This window comes from Vitis riparia, chromosome 3 (genome assembly GCF_004353265.1).
Source record: "Vitis riparia cultivar Riparia Gloire de Montpellier isolate 1030 chromosome 3, EGFV_Vit.rip_1.0, whole genome shotgun sequence".
Classification (NCBI taxonomy): Eukaryota; Viridiplantae; Streptophyta; class Magnoliopsida; order Vitales; family Vitaceae; genus Vitis; species Vitis riparia.
This window is the reverse complement of record NC_048433.1, coordinates 696,950-717,825: the sequence shown is the minus strand read 5'-3', so window position 1 is coordinate 717,825 and position 20,876 is coordinate 696,950. Positions and strand designations below refer to the sequence as shown.

The window sequence follows — 20,876 nt, the reverse complement described above, 5'->3', positions numbered from 1 at the left end:
ATCATCCAATGGGCTGTCCCAGAATCCCTTGCAGAGAAGATATTTTCCTCAATCTTACTTCTCATTTCACTGTTGACAACTTTGAAAGAATGAATGCAATCCCATGTATATCCTTTTCTCCTTTCTGTATAACTTTTTTTTTTTTTTTGAGAGCGAGAATATAGGTTACACTACATGAGAAAATGACAGAAATTACGTTGTCATTTCTTTCTTGTTTATTTCACCTGATGAATTGTTTTTGAGAGACAAAATGCTATATTCTCTGCTATAGTTATAGCTCCATCAATTTAAACAACGCAAGGTACCATCAAGATCCAGCAGTACTCACCATTTCTAAAAGCTGCAACATGATTTCCTATTAAGAATGCATTTAGACACAGTGTGTTTTCTGAAACAAATCTCCAAATAATGAATATATAAATATATATATATGCTAAGTTATATACAGGCTTCTAATCATTTGCAATTCGACGCTTTAGTCGCTAAGATTCCTATCTTGTTGCCAAGTACTTAGGCTGCTAGTGTGGTACTTGGTCTAAGAATTGAAATTTTTGAGTTGACCAGTGAAATGAAAGCCTCCTTTATCCAATTCATGCTTAGCTAGGGTTTGGTGAATCTGGTCGGTTTGAGTCTAGACATCAGATCATGGAACAATAACATATGCTCTGCTGGTTCAATGCTTCCATTCTATCTTCATCCCAATAAATTCAAGATGAAAGGTCACCCTCAGCACAAATACCCACCTGTGTGGCAACAAGAAAGATCATGACATCAAAGATAACTTGGCTGTTCTGATATGCAGTAGTCTTAAGTTATAACACAGCTAGTAATATCAGCTGGATGCAATACAAAATAATTTCAAGTGGAGTGGGGCTCTGTTGATTGTTTTGCTAAGAGGTAGGCAATGATGAAGCAACAAATGTATATCAGTATGAATGCTGTCAAAATCTTATATTAGTTGGAGGCAAAGCCATGTGTTATATCCTCTTCAAGGACCCCATTGCTGTAGCCTCTTCACTATTCATTCCATTGGAATACCGACCATATAGCATTACTCTATATATATACCTCTTCTAAGGCATATCCATCAAGTCCCAAAGCTTTCTTGTTTTCTAAACTCTTAGAATCCATTTTTCATCATCACTTTCGTTCAAAGAACTAAGTTTGAAACTCATGGCCATCCGTTTTCAGAGGATTATTCCTGCCAAGCAGATCCTGAGACGCATCCTTCCATCTCCAGAGTCCACAAGTGTGCCCAAAGGCTATGTTCCTGTCTATGTTGGAGAACTCAGAAGAAGAGATTTGTGATTCCAATTTCATACTTGAAGCACCCTTCATTCCAAAGCTTGCTAAGTCAGGCTGAAGAAGAATTCGGGTTTGATCATCCATTGGGTGGTCTCACAATCCCATGCAGGGAAGAAGCCTTCATCAATCTAACTTGCAGCTTGAATTGCTCATGAGCAAGAAGGAAAATCTGGACAGTACCAGCCTGAAGGATATACCAAATCTCTAACACCATTGACCACAAAATCCAATGCCAGCAATTTTTGGATTATGAGAATTGTGTTTTTTGTAGTGAAAACAATGTAAATTTCTTTTATTTTTCTGTAAGGAAAATTGACAGCCATATCTCTTCGTCTCAATTGAATAGCTCTGCTTTTGACTTATATCAACCATATAGTGAAGGAAGGTTATTGCCTTAGATTTTCCAAATGCATTTGCAGCAGATCAACCAGACAAAATCTACATAAAGGATTACTCCATTAGCCTTTATAAATCTCCTCTGGCTTGTTAAATATTTCAGATTCAATCATTCTGCTAAAAAGTCAAATCTTCAACTAAGGGCATGCTCAACAACATTTCAAGAAAGAAGAGGTTATGATATTTCTTAAAAACATTTCAAGTTGATGGTGAGATGTTGACACTGAAGAACCAAGGAACCATGTCTTGTACATGGAATATTAGGCAGGAAGTAGGTGAGAATAGAAGCTTGGCTTGCAGAGTTGGTGATGGGTCAACAACTTTCTTGGAAGGATAGATGGGTTAATGGTATGATTCTTATAGATCATACCCTGCAGCCTCTGAACAATACTGATTTGGAAAAAGAAAAAAAGTTAGCTGCTATCTAACAATCCAAGCAATTGGGATTTGGCTGCTTGGCTGGAATTCTTCCTGATCAACTCTTCCGGGAAAGTGAAGTCATTCCCCTCAATTTTCTTGAAGATTTGACAGATTTAAGGCACTAGGAACCATCTACTTCAGGTATGCTCTCTTCCCAATCTTTTCAGAATCTGCAGGAAGGATGACTCGAATCTGCAGGGAGGAAAAAGTTGGTTAAAGAAGGCCTGCTGTCTCAGCCAATTGTGACTTTTGTGATGCCTCTATAGACTCAAATCTACATTTCTTTAGGGAATGTCCTATCATTGAAGGCATTTGGATTAGTACTTTGAGGAATATTTGACCAGAACAGCTTCTTCTCTGCGCCAATCAGAGATGGGATCTTCCTCAATCTTAAGAAAAGGATCAGTGGAGATCATGACTTGCTTACTATTTCGCTGCAATTAGCTGGAAGGTTTAGGTCCAGAAGAATTCTAGCTTAAACAAGGATTAATTTCAGTGGCCTGTTGACCCATTAGGAGCTATATCTCTGCAAGAAATGCAGTTCAACCTTTCTAACAGAACTAATTTTCAGAAAAGAGAGACTGCCATGATAAAAAGGTAGAGCAGAAGTTGATTCTCAAACTTCTATAGTCCTCACCCAAAAGAAGATACATGCAAGGAGTCTTCATGTCATCCAAACAAAAGCTTGTCAAGAGATAAGCCATAGAAGCTGGAAGTGCAAGGTTCTCAAGTCGTTTAGAGAGGCCAATTGGGTGGGTGACACATTGGCTGACATGGCTTACATACAAAGATTTAAGACCTTGTTTAAAATGACTAATTGATTAAAAGGGATGAAAAGATCCCAAATTTGTAAAATTAACTGCTCTCGTTTTTTTAACTTGAATAGTAACTCAATTTTTGACATAAATATTCTTCAACATTTTAAATATTTACATTTGTGTTTTAAAATAAAGGGCGTTTTTATGAGAAAAAAGTGAGAGCATTCTTATCCGAAATGAGTTTTTTTTAGGGTGAAAAAATGGAGGGTTAGTTTTACAAACTTAGGATGATTTCATCTATTTTAATCAAATAATCATTTTAAAAATAATTACATTAATACGGTGAATGATTAAAAATAAAAGCACTACATATAAAAAGTATTTTTAAACATTATTAAAAAAATATATAAAAATAAATATATTTAAATAATAAAATTTATTTCATGTAACCATTAAAAGTTATATTTTTATTATTTAATAAATTAAATATCAATACATTAATAAATTTTATTCTTATCATATAATTTAATTTATCAATATTAAGATAAGATGAAGAAATATATTAAAATTTTGTAATTATTTATAATTTAATTTTATCATTATTTATTTTAATAAGATTTAAATTATATATTTATGAAGTCCGAATTTTTCATTATTATTATTATCTTTTTTTTATAGTTGGAGATTAGAGAAACTTATCCATAAGAGAGAGATTTTTTCAATTTTTTTTTGAAAATTGTAAATTTGTTGAATATAGTTGAGAGTCAATCTCTTCATACCAATCAATTATATTTGAGACGTTAGCTTTATATAAACCATGAGCCAACCTTTTGATCTTCGAATCACACCCGTCCAATTTTATTTCCATGTTATAATTTCTATTAATCATCAAAATGGAATATTTTCCATTAATCATCATAATGAAATATTATAATGGAATAGAAAACTCTTAACTCGGTATCGAATACTATTTATGATAAGTGTCATTGTCTTATACTTTAAGATTATGTTTCGTTTGTTAAATATAATATAAGATTTATTGATGGACGAAATAAACTCGCTGCATGAGCCAATGCATAGCATTCAAAGAAGCTGACAGCCGATTGATCATCAAGTGCTGTATTTAGCTCTAATGCCATCGATATCATCCTGAATCAAAGGTTTCGTCTCTGCAGTACCCGTATAAGCATACATGTTGGCTTTCAACACTCGACTGTGCCCAAGTCCTAGAAGATGACCTACTTCGTGGGTAGCAATAGTCTGCAAATCAAAAGAATCAGCAACTGCACCTTCCACCCAATTCTCTTCTCCATCGAAATGGATGGTTGCATTAGTTAATGATGGACCGGCGTAAGCCAAGATTCCTCCAGGCCCATCAAGGGGTGGTGCAGTTCCTTATCCCTCACTTGGAAATAAACTCGGATTTTAGCAAACGATTCCTCTCGAACCCTCTCGAAGGTGAAGTTTGAAACAGCGGTCCATGCTTCAAAACCCCTTGTGATTGGCTCCTCTGGGTGGGAGTCTGGGAAGACGATATAGTGGATATGCATCTGATCGCGGGGCCATTTCACTCTCCATGGTTCGATAGTATACTGGGGTTAATACTGTTTGTGCCAGTGGGGTGGTCCGGGACCCCGCATCGAGGCTTGGACATCAGGGTGGCTGTTGGGGCGTCTAAGCTTCCAGTGGGCTTGAGATGGTAAAAGGTCTGAAAGGCTTTGAGGGAAGATTCCAAGGTATCATCGAAATCATCGCTATCCATTTGGGAATAATGGGTAGAGCTCAAGTAGCCGTAACGTTCAAGGTACTTCTTCACCATCTGGATGCCTTCCGTTTTGTCTCCCTTTTTAGACCCCTCCAGATGCTTGAAAGACCCAAAGCTCTCCAGATGCCTGAAAGGCCCGACGCGAGAGGGCTTGAAGAAGTTGCCTGAGAAAGGAAAGGGAGAAGGAGAGAAGAAAGAATGAAGGAAAGCAGGAGAGAAACCCTTGGCGCCATGACTGACCACCTTAGCGTTACATCACTCCATTTAGGTGATCATTTTATAGGCAATATTCCTCGGAAAATTATGGAAGGTGAATGATCTGTGCAACTGTATTGCAGCCTGTCTTGATTTCTTAATTAATCCAACGGAGATTATCCAAACATTATTACCATATAAGGACTTGGGTCTGAGGATATTGCTAGATTTTAGTATAAGTGGAAAGGAAAGCTACCCAAAATGTGGGCAACAAATGGAGTTTCTAGGAAGAATCAACACAAAGTCATGAAGGTTAATTCAGGATTAGTAATTCTGTCACGAAATATTGAAATTGCTGTTCAAGAATCAAAGGGTTATATTAATTTCTTCTCATTTTTAATTAAAGAAAAACATAAAGAAATTATTATTATTATTATTATATATGAAAGGAAATCATGTCTTCCAATTTCCAAAATAACAAAATATTTCTATGCATGCAATCTTCCATTATCAACCTTTTATTTTATTTTATTTTAATTTTCTTATTTCTTTATTTAACAGACTATATAAAGGTCCATTAACAGAAGGTTTTGAAGATTTGATAAGAATATTATTCCTCCATAGTTTTTCCATTTTTGAGAATTTCTTGAGGATTGTTTGACCATTTGATCAATTGTTGATGCCTGAGGATTAAATGAAAGGAGGACCAGTCAAACACTGGGGAAAAGTCGTGGAAATGAAGAAAATCAAAATCAAATTTTACCAATTTTTAATTAAAAAAATTGTTAAATCCACATTCTTTTAATAATCTCACTATAATTTAAAATAGGTTTAAGAGTGATTCTAAAAAACGTTTTTAATATTTCTAACATTTAAATGATAAAAAATTTTGAATATTAAAAAGATTAAAAGTGTTTATTAAAATCACTATTAAAGAAGCTCTTAGATTAATTAAAAAAAGTATTTTGCTCTATTCTTTTACCTTCTAATTCTTTTTATCTCTCTCGAATATTCTACCATGAGACCTCGAGCTACAATTCAATATATAGATGGACATATCCCATCCTTCGTCAAAAAACCAATCAGCCTGCTAAAAATCAACTTCCAACCCGTCTCCTATTTTTTCAGCCTATTATGATCTTGATTCTTAATAGTTGATTTCTATAAGGAAATAATATTGGGGTGATCTTGTTACCTCAGAAAATCGAGTGAAATGCTTGACCTGTCCAGAATCAATGTACGGATACATGATGACATCCTGAACTTGACTGTGAGAAAGTCCTAGAAGATGGCTTAGTTCATGGGTAGCAACAGTCTGCAAATCAGTACACTCAGGAAATGAGCCATCCCCAACTCCTCTTCTCCATGGAAATGGATGGTTGCATTATTTAATGATGATTCGGCGTAAGCCAAGATTCCTCCAGGCCCATCAAGGGGTAGCGCAGTGTTCCCTTATCCCCGACTTGGAAGTGAACTCGGGTTTTAGCAAATATTTCATCTCGAACCCTGTCGAAGGTGAAGTTTGATACACCAGCCCATGCGTCAAAACCCTTTGTAATTGTCTCCTTTTTTTAGATCCCTCCAGATGCTTGAAAGACCCAAAGCTCTCCAGCTTGAAGGACCCAAAGGGTGAAGTTGCCTGAGAAGGGAAAAGGAGGAGGAGGAGGGGAGAAGAAAGAACCGACGAGAACAGGAGAGAAACCCTAGGCGCCATGGCTGACCACCTTGGCGTTGCAGCACTTCCATTAGGTGTTTTTATGAACATTGCTCAGAAAATTATGGAAGATGAATAATCTGTATTGTAGCCTGTCTTGATTCTCTCAACATTGCTGTATATAGAGTTGGACTGAGGGTATGTATTCAATGCTAGATTTCAATGTTACTGTAAAGGAAAACTAACCAAATAGGTGATTGTCCAGAAAAGAAAAGAAAATATTATTATTATTATTATTATTATTATTTATGTAATCTTTGATCATCAACCTTAATTTAAGAAATTATCATAGAAGTCCACATTTGAGACTCACTACATCACTTCTCTTTGTAACAAGCAGGTTTTGAAGATTGGTTAAGATTCCTCCGTGATTTTTCCTTTCGAGAATTTGTGGACTAGTCAAAGATCCGGGAATAGTTGTTGAAATGAAGATCGAAAATGGAAATCCATTAACCAAATTTTAGGTAAGAAAATGGAAATCAATCAATGATATGTGTCTAAAGGAACCCCATTGGTATGCATGAATTGAAAGAGAGGTTTGCAGAGCCAAAAAAGAAAACCCATGTCGACAATAATCGGATAGAATCATATTGGAGGGAAATGACTTTGTGGGGTTGATGCAGTTGAGCAAGGTGGTGAAGGTTTTAGAGTTGTTTCTATGAAGGCATGTGGTGCTCTGAAAACCAAGGGAGATAAAGAGCAAGCCTGTTCTAAGTAGAAGGCCATGAAGCTTCTTAATGAATCTTACATTCTTAGTTTGAGAACAATGATGCAAGTATCCATTCATGGAATCAAACCTCTGTGTAGAATGCCAGTTGGACATCAATGGCGGAAACCAATATGGCTTTGGGATTGCAGACTATCAATCAAAGTGCTTTATCATATCAAAACGACATCGTATTCGGAATCCCCATCCATACATGCCTCCATTCCTGACTCAAGGTGGAGGGTTCTCGTTTCACTCCAAGGCCACGGAGGAAACGTCATTGTTTACTTTTCTCCGTTTAAATTTTACTAACAAAACGGCAGTGCTTAACTTTCTCCGTTTTTTATATGTCCAATGAAACGGCGTCGTTTTTGAGATTCTCCGTTTTTTTTCTTCCTGAATTAAGCTGTACCCTTGCAGCTAAGTAGCTAACACAGGAACATAGAATTTAACTGCAACTCTTTTACTCACGTGAGAAAATCTTTGACAATCCTACTTCCATTTTCCATAAGATTTGATGGGTCTAATTGTTTATCAAATGTCCCAAATATCCCAAAAATATTTCATGAGAAAGAAGAAACAGAAGAGATTCTATTTGAATGTTTTGTATGGAGAGATCTGACTCTCAGCTTTGTCTATACAAAAATTTATAGATTGCAATGAGTGGAAATGAGACAACCAAGTCGTCTTAATTCAAAATTGTGGAGACTGGCTCACAGGTCAATGTTGTTAGAGATCCTCTGCTTTCATCAGCAATTCAAACTACAAGTGACATCAATGAAGGCTTTTTCTGTGCATGGGATTGTGAGACCTCCCCTTGAATGATTGAACCCGAACTCTTCTTCTGCCTGACTCAATAAGTTCTGAAATGAAGGATCCTTCAAGTATGAAACCGGAACCAGAAATCGCTTCTTCTGGTCTTCTCCCACATAAACAGCAAAATAACCTTTTGGTACATTTTTTACCCCTCCACCCATCCGCACTCGCTGCAGGATCTGCTTAGCATTAACAATCCCAGGCAAGCGAAAGCCCATGACTTCTATGAATTCAGAAAAGTAATGGTAAGAAAAATTGTACTCTAAGATGTCTTAGGATAAGAAAACTTTGGCTGTGGGATGCCATATCCTTAGGATGAGTATAATATATATAGAGGAAGAAAACTCTCTATGACAGTCTGCTCAAATGGAACTGGTGGTGAAAAGAAGTCGCTGAATAGGGTCCATCTGTGGACATTCAAACACAAGGGATCACATGGCTTTGCCTCCCAGCTAATAATAAGGTCTTGCTGGAATGCATTCATGGCCTACTGCTTAATTAACAGAACAAACTTGAGAAGCCCACTTGAAATTGCTAACTATTTATTACTATATGCTGATCAATGACTCTGGATTTGGATCAACTGACATGGTGGGGACTGTGGATTTGGATCAGCCAACTGGTAGGGACTATATTCATTCCATTACCCACTGCCTTCCAGTGGTATATGTCTAAGCCTGTTTGGGTTCTTATAAACACAAAAACTACCTGTAATTCATTTGCTATGAAACTAGCATACACTGAAAAGAAACACAGATGTTCATATGACAATGTTGCTTGAAATAATAGCCATATAAAAAATATTACTGTACAAATGTCACTGTCAACGAGTTTAACAACAAAGAGAATGTAAAATAAAGTCGATTAATCTTCCTGCTCACTCATGGGCAATTGAAACTGTAATTTAGATCTTGATATTCTAAAAAAATGATGACATTTTGGCTATATTATAGAAAGGAACACCTAAGAGATAGTAACTTGAAATGGGGTTGTTTACTTGTTTTCAGTTTCCCTTGCTTCATTAATCTTCCTACATAACAAGCCCTTTTTTCTTATTCAGGTTGAGTTTGATTCAAGTTGCAGCAGTGGACATTCATAACAAAATGATTTGTTTCATGTAATTGGAATTGAAATATCAAGCATTTGTTAGAATTTCCTAATGCGAGCTTTTGGGAGGCAGAGTTACAACAGTATATCTCTGTTTTGGGCTTCAGTTCAAAAATCTGAAATCAGAATGTGATAAGTAAAAACTTGTACAGAATGGCTGCTGGAAGATAAAAGAGAGATGAGGAAAAGTAAAGCTATTCAATTAATATGAAGACATTTGACTGTCCACTTGCTTTACAGAAAAATACAAGAAATGTACATTGTTCTCAGTACAAAAAGACCTATTTCTCAATGGTGCAAAATTTCTGGGATTAGTTTTTGGAGTCAGTGTTGTTAGAGATTCGAAGTCCTCCAGGCCGGTTGTCTTTAGATTTTGCCTATTGCTCATGAGCAATTCATACTGAAAGCTAGATCAATGAAGGCTTCTTCTCTGCATGGGATTGTAAGAGCACCAAGTGGATGATCAAACCCGAACTCTTCCTCAGCTTGACTTAGCAAGTTCTGGAATGAAGGATGCTTCAAGTATGAAATTGGAATCACAAATCTCTTCTTCTCAGTTTCTCCAACATAGACAGGAACATGGCCTTTGGGCACATTTGTGGAATCTGGAGAAGGAAGAATGCGCCTCAGGATCTGCTTGGAAGGGATAATCCTCTGAAATCGGATGGCCATGATTTTCAAACTTGGTTCTTCAAACTAAAGTTATGGTGAAAAATGGATTCTGAGAGCTTAGAAAACAAGAATGGTTTGGGATTTGATGGATATGCCCTTAGAGTAGGTATATTTATAGAACAAATGCTATATGACTAATATTCTCAGATAGAATGAATGGTGAAGAGACTATGGCAATGGGGTCCCTTGAAGGAGATATATCACCAGGGATCACATGGTTTTGCCTCCCAAGAAATAATATGATTTCGATCTCTTTCATACTGTCATATATCCGTTGCTTCATCATGGCCTACCACTGAATATAACAAACAGCAGACGACCACTTGAAATCATTATTTTTGTATTTCATTATAACATACATCCACCCGATCATTAGGACATACTGGACAAAAAGGCTATATTCTCATGTGATGATGTTTCTTGTTCTATGCAAGTGAAGAACCAGTGATGATATGGTCCTCACTCTTCAGCATTAAATCTAGCAGAAGAAAGTTTGAATGGAATCCCCTAACCAACATATCATATGGTATTGTTCTATGATGCTTTATATAAAGAATTCAAAAGCAAGACAATGAATGAACTTCAAGAACTCCAAGTCTAAATGCAAAGCATGCATTATCCATTAATGGGCACTGAGCTGGATTGCAACATATGCTCCCAGAATACCTAGACAAATTTATTGATTATTCTTGGTTTTCTGATCCTTACTGCTTCACCATCTTGACTTGCAACAAGTTTCTGATATTTAAAAGAGTCTCAAATTTGACCGTTGAAGACAAACTATTCCTGTTTTTCTTATCTAGAAAATGTTAGTACAATGTTTTTCGAGGGTTCTTCGTCAAGTTTGACTGAGGGATGCAGGTCTTCAAAATAAAAGCATCATTTATAATTCAAGGAAAGGGGAAAAGCTCAAATGATGAAAATGAAGAAGACAAAAGGAAGATCATATTCATAGCTTTTTTTTTTTCCCTTGTAAAGTAGGACTAGGTACATTTAAAACAGCACTATTCAAATCAACCTTTTGAAAAAGCACCCTTGGCAAAGTTTTTTCTTTAAGATAGACATCTCTAACTTCATGACAGAAATTGAGTTATGTTCTGTTTTGATTTTGAATGGATATAGACTAACAAGAAATGGTTCTTAAAGATGTCTTGGGATAAGAAAACTTTAACAGTGGGATGCCATATCCTTATGATGAGTAGAATATGTACAGAGTCCAGAGAAGTCTCTAATAGGGTCCATCTTTGGACATTCAACACAAGGGTTCACATGGCTTTGCCTCCCAACTAATAATAAGATTGCTGTGGTTTTCATTCTGAAATTTATTTGTCAGGATTCATCTTGGCTTACTGTGGATTTGGATCGGCCAACTGGCAGGGACTATATTCATTCCAGTAGCCATAACAGACCTGTGGCATATGATGATGTTGCATGAAATAATAGCCATATAAGAAATCATATCATACAAATGTCCTTGTCAATGTTTTTAACAACAGAGAGAAACATAGAAGAAATGATGACATTTTGGCTATTTTGGAAAGAAACAACTAATGCATAGCAAACTTGACCCAGTGAAAATAGGGTTATTTTCAGTTTCCTTGATTAATTAATCGTCCTATTTATCAAGCCTTTCTTTCTTATTCAGGCTGAGTGTTGATTCAGGTAGTGGGCATTCTTCATAATGAAACCAGAATGAGAGAGCATCTGTATTTTTATTGCAACTGAATCTGCAAACAATGGAATGCCTTATATTGAATGGATGCTGGAGAACAAAAGAAGATAAGGAAAAAGAGCTATTCTTTTAATATGAAGAAATTCAACTATAAACTCACTTTACAGAAAAATGGTGGAATTTTACATTGATATCACTACAAAAGGCCTGTTTCTCCATGTTTCAAAATTGGTGGGATTGGTTTTTGGGGTCAGTGGTGTTCGAGATTCAGAGTACTTCAGGCTGGTGGTTTTGAGATTTTCCTCCTTGCTTATGAGCAATTCAAACTGCAAGTTAGATCAATGAAGGCTTCTTCTCTGCATGGGATTGTGAGACCACCCAGTGGATGATCAAACCCGAATTCTTCCTCAGCCTGACTTAGCAAGTTCTGGAATGAAGGATGCTTCAAGTATGAAATTGGAATCACAAATCTCTTCTTCTCAGTTTCTCCAACATAGACAGGAACATGGCCTTTGGGCACATTTGTAGACTCTGGAGAAGGAAGAATGCGCCTCAGGATCTGCTTGGCAGGGATAATCCTCTGAAATCGGATGGCCATGAGTTTCAAATTTAGTTACTCAGAAAATTGATAGTGGGAAATGGATTTCTAAGAGTTTGGAAAACAATAAAAGCTTTGAGACTTGGTGGATGTATGCCCTTAGAATAGGTATATTTATAGAACAAATTCTATAGGGCCAGTATTCTCAGATGGAATGAATGGAGAAGGGATTAATACAATGGGGTCCCTTGAAGGAGATATATCACCAGGGATCACATGGTTTTGCCTCCCAATAAATAATATGATTTCGATATCTTTCATACTGTCATATATCCGTTGCTTCATCATGGCCTACCAGTTGATAGAACAGACAGCTGAGGACCACTTGAAATTACTATCTTTGTATTGCATTCTACTGTTATAAAATATATGCAACTGATCATTTGGATATACTGAAACAAACAAGATGTACTCTCATGTGACGATGCTTCCTGTTTTGCACAAGTGAGGAACCCGTGACGATCCGAGCTTCAGCATTAAATACGCAGAGAGGAAAATTTGAACAGAAGCAAGACATTAACAACATATCACATGATATTGTTCTGTGATGCTCTACACAAAGAACTCAAAAGCAAGACTATGGACCTTGAAAATATGTTGTTCTAGAACTCCCAAAGTCTAAAATCAAAAAATGCATCATTCATAAATGGGCACACTGGATTGTTTTCCAACATATACTCTAAAAATTCTAGACAAATTTTTATGGCACAAAGTTTGACCTCAGGGGACAAAAATATTCATGTTTCCTTATCGGGAAAAGGATTCAAGTTCTCATCTTTACATAGGTCTATCAATACTATAACTTCTTGCAGCTGAATTGCTTGGAACGGGTTGCTTCTAGCTTTTGAAGTGCTTCAATGTAGGGATTAGCTAAGAAATGACAAGAGAAGGAATCATAGAATAGTGATTTCTTTTCTTCAATTTCAGACGTACGTCTCTGATCCTTTGTTTGAGACAGTGATTTCCCAGAAGATTAGTGCTTTTTAGCTTGAATATCTAAGGTTTAACAATTCTCTAATATCTCAAATCCTACAAACAGTTCTCAATATAATTCAAAAAATTCCAAGGTCTTTGTAGCCATTCCATATCTGGTTTATTCTCCAGCTTATAGTAATTGAAAAGAAAATCCTGGATTAAATATTTTGATTTTGGTTGACTCGAGTGAAAAATAAATCACATAATGCCCAAATAGTTATGATATGGGCACATGCATACTGGTCAATACACCAATCCATGCCTAAACTTCTGAGCCTTTTGGGTTACTCAAATTTTAAATGGAAACCATGGGAAATAAAATCAACAGGAAAGAAAAAAACAGAAAACCAAGAGATTCTTTTTGAACTTTTGTATGGAGAGATATTACTCTCAAATTTCTCTCAGAAAAATGTATAGAATAATTTTACAATGGGTGGAAATGAAACAGTCCAGTCCTCTTAATTCAAAACTGGAGGGACTGCTTTACAAATTACAAGTCAATGTGTTAGAGGTTACTCATCCTATACACTACAATGTGAATCTCTCTCCTCTCCTCTTATGAGCTGTTCAAACCACTGGTAACATCAATGAAGGCCTCTTCTGTGCATGGGATTGTGAGACCTCCCATTGGATGATTGAACCCGAACTCTTCTTCAGCCTGACTCAACAAGTTCTGGAATGAAGGGTTCTTCAAGTATGAGATTGGAACCACAAACCTCTTCTTCTGGGCTTCTCCCACATAAACAGCAAAATAGCCTTTTGGCACATTTTTGGATTCTGCACCCTGCTTAGCAGCAAACATCCCAGGCAAACGAAAACCCATGACTTCTATGGATTCAGAAAAATAATGGTAAGGAAAATGATACTCTAAGATCTGTTAGAACAAGAAAACTTTGGCTGTGGGATGCCATATCCTCAGGATGAGTAGAATATATATAGAGCAAGCAAGTTCTGTATGGCCAGTATTCCCAATGGAATTGGTGGCAAAGAGAAGTCTCTGATAGGGTCCATTCATCACAAGGGATCACATGGATTTGCCTCCCAAATAATAATAAGATTTGGGTGGTGTTCATACAGAAATTTATTTGCTGGGAATGGTTGTGGACTTGGACCACCAACTGGTAGGGACTATATTCATTCCACTAACCATAGCATACCTGTGGTACATGTCTGAAGCTTGTTGGAGTTCTTATAAACACAAACTACTAGCAATACAAAGTCCATGAAACTAGCATACACTAAAAGGGAACACGAATTATCAGCTCATGTGATAATGTTGCTTGAAATAATTGCCATAGAAGGAATCATATAATATAAATGTCCTTGTCAAAGTGTTTAACAATAGAATCAAACATGAAGTAAATGTAAATTAACTTAGCAGTCAAAAAATTATTGAAGGATTTTGATTCTAAATTCATTTGGGATTTCATGGTTTTTGATATTTGCAGTTAAAACGATGGCATTTTAGCTGTTATGGAAGGGAACACCTAACACATAGCGATCTTGACCCAGTGAAATGGGGTTATTTTCGGTTTCTGCTGCTTATTTTCTCTTCCTCTTCCTATTTAATAAGCCTTTTTTTTCTTATTAGGGTTGAGTGCTGATTCAGGTAGTGGACATTCATAATAATGAAACCAGAATGAGAGAGTATCTATATTGTCAAATCCCAAGAACTTAAATATTGGGCCATTGGATTTCTAGTATTTGTATTGTAAATGAATCTGCAAATTAATGGACTAACTTGTACAGAATGGCTGCTGGAGGACAAAAGAAGATAAGGAAAAAGTAGAGCTATTCAATTAACATGAAGACATTTGACTGTAAACTTGCTTTACAGAAAAGTACAAGAAATTTACATTGTTCTCATTACAAAAAAAGGCCTATTTCTCAATGAAGCAAAATTGATGGGACTGGTTTTTGGGGTCAGTGGTGTTAGAGATTCAGAGTCCTTCAGGCTGGTGGTTTTGAGATTATCCTCCTTGCTTATGAGCAATTCAAACTGCAAGTTAGATCAATGAAGGCTTCTTCTCTGCATGGGATTGTGAGACCACCCAGTGGATGATCAAACCCGAACTCTTCCTCAGCCTGACTTAGCAAGTTCTGGAATGAAGGATGCTTCAAGTATGAAATTGGAATCACAAATCTCTTCTTTTGAGCTTCCCCAACATAGACAGGAACATGACCTTTAGGCACATTTGTAGACTCTGGAGATGGAAGAATGCGCCTCAGGATCTGCTTTGCAGGGATAATCCTCTGAAAACGGATGGCCATGAGTTTCAAATTTAGTTACTCAGAAAATTGATAGTGGGAAATGGATTTCTAAGAGTTTGGAAAACAAGAAAAGCTTTGAGACTTGGTGGATGTATGCCCTTAGAATAGGTATATTTATAGAACAAATTCTATAGGGCCAGTATTCTCAGATGGAATGAATGGAGAAGGGATTACTACAATGGGGTCCCTTGAAGGAGATATGTGACAGGGGATCACATGGTTTTGCCTCCCAATCAATTATAAGATTTCCATATCTTTCATACTGTCATATATCCATTGCTTCATCATGGCCTACCAGTTGATAGAACAGACAGCTGAGGACCACTTGAAATTATTATCTTTGTATTGCATCCTACTGTTATAACATATACGCAACTGATCATTTGGATATACTGAAACAAACAAGCCATATTCTCATGTGATGATGTCTTTTGTTCTACACAAGTGAGGAACCAGTGACTATCCGAGCTTCAGCATCAAATATGCAGAGACAAAAATTTGAACAGAAGCAAGACCTAACCAACATATCACATGATACTGTTCTATGATGCTTTATATAAAGAACTCAAAAGCAAGACTATGGACCTTGAAAATATGTAGTTCAAGAACTCCCTAAGTCTAAAAACAAAGCATGCATTATTCATAAATGGGCACACTAAATTAGTTTCCAAAATTTGTAGAAATTTTTTTCTTAGTATTTTTATGGCACAAGGTTTAGCCTCAGGGGACAAAAATATTCATGTTTCCTCATCAGGAGAAGGATTCAAGTTTTGATCTATTGACTATACATAGTTCCATCAATACTATAACTTCCTTCAGCTGAATTGCTTCAAATGACTTCCAAAGTGCTTCAATGCAGGGTTCAGTTAAGAGATGAGAAGGAGTCATAAATTAGTGATTTCTTTTCTTCAATTTCAGAAGTATGTCTCTGATCCTATGTTTGAGACAGGACTTCCCAAAAGATTTTTGCTTTTAAGCCGGAATTTCTAAGGTCTAACAATTCACTAATATCCCAAATTCTAGAGACAATTCTCAACATAACTCCAAAAATTCCAAGGTCCTTGTAGTCACTCCATATCTGGTTAATTCACCAGCTTATAGTGATTGAAAAGAAAATCCTGGATTGAATATTTTGATTTTAGTTGAATTGAGTGAAAAATGAATCACATTATGCCCAAATAGTTATGATATAGGCACATGCATACTAGTTAATCCATCAATCCATGCCTAAACTTCTGAGCTTTTCGGGTTACTCAAATTTTATGTGGAAACCAGGGGAAACAAAATCAACAGGAAAAAAGGGAATCCAAGAGATTCTGTTTGAACCTTTGTATATATGGAGAGATATTACTCTCAACGTTCTTGCAGAAAAATGTATAGAATAATTTTACAATGGATGGAAATGAAACAGTCCAGTCCTCTTAATTCAAAACTGGAGGGACTGCTTTACAAATTACAAGTCAATGTGTTAGAGGTTACTCATCCTATACACTACAATGTGACTCTCTCTCTTCTCCTCTTATGAGCTGTTCAAACCACTGGTAACATCAATGAAGGCCTCTTCTGTGCATGGGATTGTGAGACCTCCCATTGGATGATTGAACCCGAACTCTTCTTCAGCCTGACTCAACAAGTTCTGGAATGAAGGGTTCTTCAAGTATGAGATTGGAACCACAAACCTCTTCTTCTGGGCTTCTCCCACATAAACAGCAAAATAGCCTTTTGGCACATTTTTGGATTCTGCACCCTGCTTAGCAGCAAACATCCCAGGCAAACGAAAGCCCATGACTTCTATGGATTCAGAAAAGTAATGGTAAGGAAAATGGTACTCTAAGATCTCTTAGAACAAGAAAACTTTGGCTGGTGGGATGCCTTATCCTCAGGATGAATAGCATATATATAGAGCAAGCAAGTTCTGTATGTCCAGTATTCTCAACAGAGTTGGTGGTAAAGAGAAGTTTCTGATAGGGTCCATCCATCACTAGGGATCACATGGTTTTGCCTCCCAAATAATAATACGATTTGGGTGGTGTTCATACTGAGATTTCTTTGCTGGGATGCATTCATGGCCTACTGCTTAATTAACAGAACAAAGTTGAGAAGCCCACTCGAAATTATTAGCAACTTATTATCTTGTTATCAATGACTGGATTTGGACAACCAACTGGTAGGGACTATATTCATTCCACTAACCATAGGTACCTGTGGTACATGTCTGAAGCTTGTTGGAGTTCTCATAAAGACGGAAACCACCTGTAATATATAGTCTATGAAACTAGCATACACTAAAAGGGAACACGAATTATCAGCTCATGTGATAATGTTGCTAGAAATAATTGCCATAGAAGGAATCACATCATGCAAATGTCCTTGTCAAAAACAATAGAATCAAACATAAAAGAGATGAAAAACGAACTAAGCAGTCAAAACAGTATTGAAGGATTTTGATCCTAAGACTCATTTAGGATTTCCCGGTTTTTTATATTCGCAGTAAAAACAATGGCATTTTAGCTGTTATGGAAAGGACCACCTAACACATGGCGAACTAGACCCAGTGAAATTGAGTTATTTTCAGTTTATGTTGCTTACTTACTCTTCCTTTTCCTATTTAATGAGCATTTTTTCCTTCTTAGGGCTGAGTGCTGATTCAGGTAGTGAACATTCATAATAATTAAACCAGAATGAGAGGTATTTCTATTGTCAAATCCCAAATACTTAAAAATTGGGCTATTGGATTGCTAGTATTTGTATTGCAAATGAATCTGCAGATTGATGGAATTACTTGTTCAGAATGGCTTCTGGAGGACAACAGAAGATAAGGAAAAAGTAGAGAGATTCAATTAATATGAAGAAATTTGACTGTCAACTTGCTTTACAGAAAAGTAGATTAAATTTACATTGTTCTCATTACAAAAAGGGCTATTTCTCCATGATACAAAATTGGTGGGATTGGATTTTGGGGTCAGTGGTGTTAGAGATTCAGAGTCCTTCAGGCTGGTGGTTTTGAGATTTTCCTCCTTGCTTATGAGCAATCCAATCTGCAAGTTAGATCAACGAAGGCTTCTTCTCTGCATGGAATTGTGAGACCACCTAGGGGATGGTCAAACCCGAACTCTTCCGCAGCCTGGCTTAGCAAGTTCTGGAATGAAGGATGCTTCAAGTATGAAATTGGAATCACAAATCTCTTCTTTTGAGTCTCTCCAACATAGACAGGAACATGGCCTTTGGGCACATTTGTGGACTCTGCAGATGGAAGAATGTGTCTCAGGATCTGCTTGGCAGGAATAATCCTCTGAAAGTGGATGGCCATGAGTTTCAAACTTAATTCCTTGAAAAATGATGGTCAGAGATGGATTTCAAAGAGTTTTCAAAAACAAGAATTAAGAAAAGCTTGGAGACTTGGTGGATGTATACCCTTGGAATAAGTGTATTTATAGAACAAATGCCACAAGGCCAGCATTCTCCAATGGAATAGGTGGTGAAGAGAATACTAAAATGGGGTCCCTTGAAGGAGATATGTCACAAGGCATCACATGGCTTTGCCTCCCAACTAATTATAAGATTTTGATAGCTTTCATACTGGTATATATTTGTTTCTTCACCATGGCCTACCTCTTTAATTGAACAAACAGCAGAGGACCACTTGAAATTATTATCTTTGTATTGCATCCGACTGATTATATGCAACTGATCATTTGGATATACTGGAACAACAAGCTATTGTCTCATGTGATGATGTTTCTTGTTTCCTCACAGTGATGGTATGAATTTCAGCATTAAATCTGGGGGGACAAAAATTTGACTAAGTGCCTAACCAACATATCATCATATGCTATTGTTCTGTGATGCTCTGTATAAAGAACTTGAAAGAAAGATCATGGACTTTGAAAGATGTAGTTCAGGAGCACCAAGTCAAAATAAAAGGCATGCATTATTCATAAATGGGCACACTGAGTTGGTTTGCAACAGATGTTCCCAAAATACCTCCACAAATTTATTGATTATAATCTATTTTTTTGTGCCTGACTGCTTCACTGTCTTGACTTGCAAAATGTTGCAGGAACACGAAGAGCCTTTTGGTATATGATATTTAAAGAGCCTCAGATCTGACTTTATAGGATAGAAACATTCATGTGTTATGGAGGCGGAAGCTTTGATGCAAACATTATTAATCAAGAACACAAAGATAAAAAAAAGTAATCAATACAAACGGTATACAAGGTTTTAACGTGGTTCAACCAATCATGTTTACGTCCACGGATGAGAAAGAATCATTCCACTATACAATAGAGAACACTACAGAGGACAGAATCAAAACATTACAGTGGACAAAACTAGAAACAACTATTGAGTGTCTACGTCCACAAATGAGAGAGAATCATTCCACTATACAATAGAGAACATTACAAATGATAGAATCAGAACATTACAAAAGACAAAACCAGATACAACTATTAGATGTCTAAAACATCCCATGTTTCCACACTCTTCGTATCCCTACCCTACCACGAGTCATCTCGCTCCACTAGGTACCTCCCGTTCTTCCTCACATCTCTATCCACCCCGTATGGTCTTTACTAACCCATCTCCATCTCATAGCTTTTTCCCCTCATGACCTAAAATATTTATAGAAATATTTCCAACAACCTTCCTTATTTTATAAGGAAGTCTAATATTACAATAATATATCAACCTAAAAATATTCTATATAATATATTTTTTTTTTACAAAAGAGGAATCTATACTAATTAGGAATTTGGGACACTTCTTAACATCATGTTTCCATATCTAGAAGGGGATTTGAACTGTCATCTATGCCTAGGCCTATCCATACTCTAACTTCTTCCAGCTGAATCTTCAACTGACTGATTTCTGACTTACCTAGTTCTTCTTTGTAAGAGTTTGTCAACCAAAAGCTAAATATTTCATTAATGATTGCTTCACAATTATCATATCTGATTGAAAAAATAAGAAAAGGATTGTAATGTACTTTTCTTTCTGTGTTTTTTTCTCCTCAATTGGCCTTTCCTTGACACAGATGCCTCACTATGTTCAAAAAGTGAAGTTTGAAAATGCATGCAAATCAACTGGTTATGGTCAATTTTGACATGCAGGTTTGTTAACAAGATTCCCCTGAAAATCCCTATGATAAGTTTGATCATATTTACTGCAATTTTTACGGGGCCAGGCTTGTTCTTATTGAGGAAATGTGAACATACTTTAAATATGTGTTGATGTTCATGTTCATCACAAGACTTAAAATACAATGACATCATCTAGATTGGGCGAATACTGGTGAGGAAGCTGTAAATCTGACCATTATGTGTAATCATGACAATGTAACTTGTTTGTTCTGACTTGAAGGTGTCCTAACATGTACCACAACTAGTACTGGTGGAGACTGGCTGTGGTAGGCCTTGGCAAACCAACAAATATATATCATTATGAATGCTATGAAAAGCTTATTATTCATTGGGAGGCAAAGCCATGTGATCCCTTGTGATGC

At 36.5% G+C, this 20,876-nt stretch overlaps 7 protein-coding genes and 1 pseudogene across 7 annotated transcripts; 1 reads left to right on the top strand and 7 right to left on the bottom strand.

Moving 5' to 3' along the window:
• Positions 1-1,101: 1,101 nt before the first annotated feature.
• Positions 1,102-1,667, top strand: LOC117911261 (annotated as a pseudogene).
• Positions 1,668-3,989: 2,322 nt separating this feature from the next.
• Positions 3,990-4,429, bottom strand: LOC117911546 (metalloendoproteinase 1-like). Its single transcript, XM_034825952.1, has 2 exons — positions 4,226-4,429; positions 3,990-4,139 (listed from the first exon to the last, which is right to left on the bottom strand). Exons 1-2 carry the CDS (start codon positions 4,427-4,429, stop codon positions 3,990-3,992), a joined length of 354 nt encoding a protein of 117 aa, XP_034681843.1.
• A 3,426-nt stretch (positions 4,430-7,855) lies between these two features.
• LOC117911272 (auxin-induced protein X15-like) lies at positions 7,856-8,345 on the bottom strand. Its single transcript, XM_034825570.1, has one exon. It carries the CDS (start codon positions 8,291-8,293, stop codon positions 8,009-8,011), a length of 285 nt encoding a protein of 94 aa, XP_034681461.1. The 5' UTR covers positions 8,294-8,345; the 3' UTR covers positions 7,856-8,008.
• A 1,016-nt stretch (positions 8,346-9,361) lies between these two features.
• Positions 9,362-9,945, bottom strand: LOC117911262 (auxin-responsive protein SAUR21-like). The gene has a single exon (XM_034825561.1). It carries the CDS (start codon positions 9,852-9,854, stop codon positions 9,567-9,569), a length of 288 nt encoding a protein of 95 aa, XP_034681452.1. The 5' UTR covers positions 9,855-9,945; the 3' UTR covers positions 9,362-9,566.
• A 1,689-nt stretch (positions 9,946-11,634) lies between these two features.
• Positions 11,635-12,216, bottom strand: LOC117911254 (auxin-induced protein X15-like). Its single transcript, XM_034825554.1, has one exon. The coding sequence runs from the start codon at positions 12,122-12,124 to the stop codon at positions 11,837-11,839; it is 288 nt and encodes a 95-aa protein (XP_034681445.1). The 5' UTR covers positions 12,125-12,216; the 3' UTR covers positions 11,635-11,836.
• A 1,162-nt stretch (positions 12,217-13,378) lies between these two features.
• Positions 13,379-13,990, bottom strand: LOC117911274 (auxin-induced protein 15A-like). Its single transcript, XM_034825573.1, has one exon. It carries the CDS (start codon positions 13,920-13,922, stop codon positions 13,656-13,658), a length of 267 nt encoding a protein of 88 aa, XP_034681464.1. The 5' UTR covers positions 13,923-13,990; the 3' UTR covers positions 13,379-13,655.
• Positions 13,991-14,874: 884 nt separating this feature from the next.
• Positions 14,875-15,456, bottom strand: LOC117911252 (auxin-responsive protein SAUR21-like). The gene has a single exon (XM_034825552.1). The coding sequence runs from the start codon at positions 15,368-15,370 to the stop codon at positions 15,083-15,085; it is 288 nt and encodes a 95-aa protein (XP_034681443.1). The 5' UTR covers positions 15,371-15,456; the 3' UTR covers positions 14,875-15,082.
• A 1,270-nt stretch (positions 15,457-16,726) lies between these two features.
• On the bottom strand, positions 16,727-17,221 carry LOC117910879 (auxin-induced protein 15A-like). The gene has a single exon (XM_034825058.1). The coding sequence runs from the start codon at positions 17,154-17,156 to the stop codon at positions 16,890-16,892; it is 267 nt and encodes an 88-aa protein (XP_034680949.1). The 5' UTR covers positions 17,157-17,221; the 3' UTR covers positions 16,727-16,889.
• Positions 17,222-20,876: the final 3,655 nt, after the last annotated feature.

Coding starts and splice junctions, on each gene's coding strand:
- LOC117911252 (XM_034825552.1), bottom strand. CDS start 15,370: ATGGCCATCCGTTTTCAGAGGATTATCCCTGCAAAGCAGATCCTGAGG.
- LOC117911274 (XM_034825573.1), bottom strand. CDS start 13,922: ATGGGTTTTCGTTTGCCTGGGATGTTTGCTGCTAAGCAGGGTGCAGAA.
- LOC117911262 (XM_034825561.1), bottom strand. CDS start 9,854: ATGGCCATCCGATTTCAGAGGATTATCCCTTCCAAGCAGATCCTGAGG.
- LOC117911254 (XM_034825554.1), bottom strand. CDS start 12,124: ATGGCCATCCGATTTCAGAGGATTATCCCTGCCAAGCAGATCCTGAGG.
- LOC117911272 (XM_034825570.1), bottom strand. CDS start 8,293: ATGGGCTTTCGCTTGCCTGGGATTGTTAATGCTAAGCAGATCCTGCAG.
- LOC117910879 (XM_034825058.1), bottom strand. CDS start 17,156: ATGGGCTTTCGTTTGCCTGGGATGTTTGCTGCTAAGCAGGGTGCAGAA.
- LOC117911546 (XM_034825952.1), bottom strand. CDS start 4,429: ATGCATATCCACTATATCGTCTTCCCAGACTCCCACCCAGAGGAGCCA. Junction 4,140..4,225: donor AGGAATCTTGGCTTACGCCG/GTCCATCATTAA, acceptor TTTGATTTGCAG/ACTATTGCTACCCACGAAGT.